The following is a 6,158-nucleotide window of genomic DNA, read 5'->3' on the forward strand; positions in this document are numbered from 1 at the left end:
ACAAGGAATCTTCTCCAATGCTGCCGTTGTCTCAGAGAAATAAATTAACAAAAGATTGTATTTTTTGAAATAGAAGACGTACTTCCTCTGTATATATCTCTGTACTTACAATTATTAGGATAAAGAAAATTAAATATTTTCTAAAAAACAAACACAAAAATTTAAATGTTTTTAAAATCAAGAGGTTATTCAATTTTTGGTGTTAAATTATAAGTTCATGTTATCAATTAAAAGTCAGTGTATATTATTATTTTTAATTATAATATAATATAATTAATATATATATATATATATTTAAAACTTGAGACTATGTTTGTTAGTGGTACATTATAAATTCATGTTACAGATTAAAACCAAAAGGATTTGATGCATATTATTATTTATAATTCTAAATAATGTAAATAATTAAAATAGTTTGAGTGATCTATTTTATTTATCGTTTGCAAAATTGAAAAATGGTGAAATTTGTTAAACAAAGGTATATCCAAGAAAGGAGAAAATATTAATCAAGTGCTCAAAAATTAAAATAATGTATATATTTAAGAGAAATGTATAAGGTTACTTGAAATAAAAAAATATTAAAGAAAACTTATTCTCAACATCACACACACTAAAAAAAATAGTGAAAGATACTAAAAGAAATTTTAGAAAGCTATCTATAATAAAAACAATTATAATAGTAGTTGTAGATTGTAGAATTTTTACTAAAATTTTAAAAAGAATTATATTTTTGGATAAATACACATATTTAAAAGTTAGAGTAATCTTATGAATTTGTAGATTTAGGAGAATCGAAATAAAAACTTCGCTACAAAGTGGATATATTCTGTAATATTGTTTTCGTCTATGTTAGTAAATAATGATCACTCAACCGATAAAAAGAACAGAGTAAAAAATGAAAATAGTTATGATATTTTTTCATAATCAATATATTATAAGTGAGATAATAGAATATGAAAAAAGAGTAGATAAAAGAGATGACGAATATATACCAGAAAAAAAAAAAATTTGTGAAAAATATCACCCATCTTAGTTTCGCGGATGAATTGCTTGTTTTCTTTGATGGTTCTGAATCTTCTCTCGAGGCCATCATCGAAATCCTTGATAGCTTCAAGACAACTTCAGGTTTGGGGGTTAATCTTGCAAAATCCTGCCTTTTCCTTGATGGAAACAACGTTGACATCATTGGTGCAATGGCCTCTAGTCGGAACTTAATGCACGGATCCCTTCCAGTCAGATACCTGGGAGTTCCCCTAATCACTCAGAAGCTCACTCCTTCAGATTATCAGCCACTCATTGACAGAGTGAAGATGCGTATCTCTGGTTGGTCTCACAAGCATCTGTCGTTTGCAGGAAGGCTCCAGTTGCTGAAATCAGTTATTAACAGTACTATTATCTTCTGGGCGTCTATCTTCCTTCTCCCAAACAATTGCTTGGAGGAACTGGAACAGATCTGTAGCGCTTTTTTGTGGAAAGGAGTTGCTGACTCAGCTCGAGGAGCTAAGGTTTCTTGGGAGGTTGTCTGTTCTCCTAAGTCTTTGGGGGGTCTGGGGTTGAAGAGGCTTGTGGATTGGAATCAGATTTTCGGGTTGAAGCTGATATGGCTGATCTTCGCACAGGCTGGGTCTCTCTGGGTCTCGTGGGTGAGGAAACACTTGATTAGGGGAAGGAGCTTCTGGATCGTCGATTTCAGAACTACGGGTAGTTGGATTTGCCGGCGGTTGGTTAAGCTAAGAGAGATAGCAAGACCCTATGTTCACTGTGAGATTGTTACTGGTCGTGACTCCCTCTTCTGGCATGATAATTGGACAGGACTAGGCTCTCTCCTAGAGGTTGTTGGAGAGCTTGGTCCTCGTATTACAGGCATTGGTCTATATTCTTCCGTAGCTGGGGTTGTTTGCAATGGGGGTTGGAATCTACCGAGGGGAAGGAATCCTGCAGTTCAGCTACTTAGATCGTGCATTCAAGCTCATTCACCACCTACTTCGGATCAAGGAGAAGACATTTTCTCTTGGCAGCTCACTCCAGATCAACCTCAAGTAAATTTCTCAGCAATGAAAACTTGGAGGCATCTACATCCTGCAGGTCCATCGGTTCCATGGAATACTCATATCTGGTTCAAGGAGAACATACCAAAAATGGCTTTTCTGTCTTGGCTCACAGTTTTGAATAGGCTCACAACGAGGGACATACTGAGGAGCTGGAATTTGCAGGTTCCGCCAGCTTGCCTCTTGTGCCCTTCGGGAGAGGAATCAAGGGACCACCTCTTCTTTCAATGTCCCTTCTCCAAAGTACTATGGCTGGACTTCTTTGCTCATTTGATCCCCCGCAATCGAATACATTTGTTGGATTCCTCGATTGGATCAAGTCACCAACTTCGACCAGGAAACTTAATATCATCTGTAAGATTCTCTTTCAGGCTCTCTTACACTATCTGGGCGGAAAGGAATGCCAGGCTCCACTCAACAAACTTCCGAACAGAGAACTCCATCCGCAAACAAATTCAACTAATCCTAAGAAGACGTCTCCTAGGACTTGACAATGAAGACAAGTCTACTCCAGCGCGATCACCACAAGACACTTATCTCCATCTTTGGTTTTCAAACTTCCAGCCGGTTTAAACGTACACAATTTCTTTTATTTTCCCACAATGTATTCTCCTTTGAGAAAAAAAAAAAAAAAAAAAAAAACTGAACCCTTCTGTGGGTTTTTAAAGATAGGTGCGTTTCTTGCGCCACAAGCGATTTGGTGGGTTATTGGACACACGCGCAAAATGGACCCTTCTGATTGGCTAAAAACTGAAAATAGTTTGGTTGTAGCTCGTTGTTCCTCCTCTCTCTTTTATGTTTTCTTTTGTTTGTTTGTTTTTTATTTATTTTAAACTTGGGAAAATGAAGAGGTTCATTTCTGATAATCATTGATCTCGCTCGCTGCCACAAGAATATTGAAAACACAGCTTGACGATCACTAAGACTCTGTTTATCATTTATACTTTCAGGTTAAAGTGCTAATCATAGACAATATCACGTCCCATTTCCGCCAGGATTTAGTCCAGAGGACACGAAGCGTTACAGTTCATGAAGCTTGCCAAAAATTTCTTACTTGCGGGCGGTAACTAAGAATGTCCGAAAGAATTGATCTAATTCCCAACACATTGGGCAGTAAGAATGTCCGAAAGAAATGATCTAATTCACAACACGTCATTGACTAGCCTAAGTGGAGGTTCCTAATAAAAATCTTGACTATCCAATCTCAGGTTGTGTTACTAAACTACACTGAAGGCTCAAATTGCTCTTGCATTAGGTGAACCAAAATCAAACCTAATGTCAATTTTTGTTATTATTATCATCACTCATTTGTTACGATTCTTAAATTATTCAGTGTGTGCCGTTTTCAGAGTATAGCATGTCTCATTCCCGCACCAATTAACGGAGTTATTCTGTATTGGAATGGTAATGAGCATTACGCATATATTGATAAGTCCCCTTCAGCTTCGACTTCGTAGGGTAATGAGCATTACGCGTATATTAACTAGTAGAGTTCGATCACTCTTGTATGTGGTACGATGACAGAGAATCTTTTCTCCTTCTTGACTACAAACACAAATGTTAGATTTGAGATTTAACAAGATATATGCATAAATGCTACAGAGGGACAAGTTTCATCAGCAAGATCAAGTTTGGTTGAGTAACTTCTACATCTATAGAGGGAGACGGATGAACAACTGCTATAGATAGATATTTTAAAGCTTTTTAACATTCAACATTAATATATCAACTTTTCTTGAAAAGTTAAAAGTTTTTTAGATGTTAGAAACTTCATCTTACCTTGTGAATTTGCAAATTATAATTTCTGTTCCTTTTACTTCACCACATGCTTGTACATATTATTTAATAATAATATGAAAAGAACTAAAATTATTTTATTATATAAAACTTGGTTCTCAAATTTAGTAACTCACCAGATCGTGACATATGTCAGTTTTAATGATTAAATATCAAAGTTAGTAAATCATCAGATCGTGACACATGTCAGTTTTAACCATCAGATATCACAATTTTCAAGCTTAATTAAACATAACATAAGATAATTGTAATCTTATTATATTAAAAAAAAAAATTGTTAATCCTAAAAGGAAAATGATTGTAAATACACCCCTCTATATAAACAAATATATGATGACATATTTTACACCAAACAAAATAATTTATACTAGATTTGTTTTTCTTAGTAAAATTCTCTTCAAATGTAAAACAAAAATATTAACAGTTTTAAAAATATTAAAAGGCAATTATAAGAAAATTAGAAAATTTAAACAGCTTTAAAATTGAAAAGATCATAATAAGGTAATTATATAATAAGATATCATAAAATTCATAATTATAATTTTTTATTTATTTTAATTTTAAGTTGCTAATTTTACAAGAAAAAATATTACTTTTTATATAAGATCAAAAAATGATTGTGAAAATATACAATTAATTACTGTTTCAAAAAAAATGTAAATAATCACCTTTACAGAAAGAAAAAGATGGTTGAAGTAAAAAAAAAAAAAAATCGCCTCATATTTTTTTTCACCAATCAAATAATTTATTGAAAAAGACTGTTATTGTAAATATATATAAGATATGAGTATATAAGATTAACGTATGCATTTTTGTAACTATAAAAATATTAAAGTGAATAGACATATAATATATTATTTAATTTGTTGATAAAGACAATTTGTTAATAGTAGTATAGACTAAAGAGTATATTTTAACGGTAAAAAAATATTTGTGTGTACAATTACACTTTTAGTGGTAATGTATATAGTAGATTTGTAAATGGATTTATATTAGTGAATTATAGCAAAAAAAAACCAAATATTTTCTATAACTAAAAGTTTATCTCTTTACTTTTATACATTGTTTTTACTTATAAAAAGAATTAAATATATATTCTTTGTTAAATTTAATTTAATTTTAATAACTTTTAACTCATCTACAACTATTTTCTTTAACTCAAAAGTTAACTAATTATTCTTTTTTTTTAACCAAACAATAAATTAAAAGAGAAATTACTCGGTTAGTTGTCCAAGCTGGAGGGAAGAGGTTTACAAAAGAAACCTCAGAAATAAGAGAACATGAATCACAAACAAGACAAGTTGCCTTTGTATTTGACGCACGCGGGTTCCAAGAGATGGAGAATAGTAGGAAAGACTCCAGTGAGTTAAACTCATAGAACAGGTTGGAGAAGGACAGCCACTCTTCAAGAACTGCACCGTAGTGAGTAACTCAGCACAATCAATCTCGAAATGTTGACAAGCGATCCCTGTAGACGTATCCACTCCATGACCCACATCAACGCTTCTAACTCTGAATGTAGGGGGAAGGAGCTCCATCTTAGACACTTGGCCCCCAACAACAAGGTTCACTCCTCACCAACGCAACATGACCAGCCCAATCCTGAATGCACATTGGTTGCTTTTCAGGAACCATAAATCTGACAACTAGGTGAAGAAACCTAGACATATGAAGACGGAGATGGAGCTGACATGATCGCCGTAAAAGAGAGTGCCTCTTCCCAAGCTAACTTATCACCCAAAGCCTGAACAATTATATCATTTGCCTCGATCTCTATACATTACAATTTTTTTTTTATTTTTGGCCTTCCAAATTGCCCATAAAATCCATGGTAATTGAAGAAGTTAATGAGGATCAGCCCTCCAGAAAACAATCCAAATTCAAGTACAGCGACTCATATGGAAAAACCTTTGACGACACCATAGTCGGAGATAAATCCCAAACTTCACACGAGCAAGCGCATTCAAAGAAAACATGATTGATAGTCTCAACCGCAGAGTCACACCTTTTACACCAAATATCACATTAGACAACTCTGTGTATCTGTTTATTTTTATAGATAGTTTTTATTTACTAAAAATTATTTTATATTCTTTGTTAAATTTTATTTTATTTTAAAAGCTCTAAACCCGCACATCGGGCGGATCCTAATCTAGTTTTATTATATAAAACTTGGTTTTTTAAAATTAGTAACTCAAGTGAAGGGCACACGTGTAAATTTTGTTTATCAGAAATTTTGCTATATGTAAAACAATTTTTTTAAAACAATATTTAAAATGTAAAAATATATCTATAAGATTTTTTTTAAAGTTT

At 32.9% G+C, this 6,158-nt stretch overlaps 1 protein-coding gene across 1 annotated transcript; it reads left to right on the forward strand.

Moving 5' to 3' along the window:
* The first annotated feature begins 977 nt into the window (after positions 1-977).
* Positions 978-3,505, forward strand: LOC147928363 (uncharacterized). Its single transcript, XM_087486105.1, has 3 exons — positions 978-2,213; positions 2,999-3,111; positions 3,382-3,505. The coding sequence occupies exons 1-3, from the start codon at positions 978-980 to the stop codon at positions 3,503-3,505; spliced, it is 1,473 nt and encodes a 490-aa protein (XP_087342231.1).
* Positions 3,506-6,158: the final 2,653 nt, after the last annotated feature.

Source organism: Camelina sativa, chromosome 14 (assembly GCF_030686135.1).
Source record: "Camelina sativa cultivar CO46 ecotype springtype chromosome 14, ASM3068613v1".
NCBI classification, from domain to species: domain Eukaryota; kingdom Viridiplantae; phylum Streptophyta; class Magnoliopsida; order Brassicales; family Brassicaceae; genus Camelina; species Camelina sativa.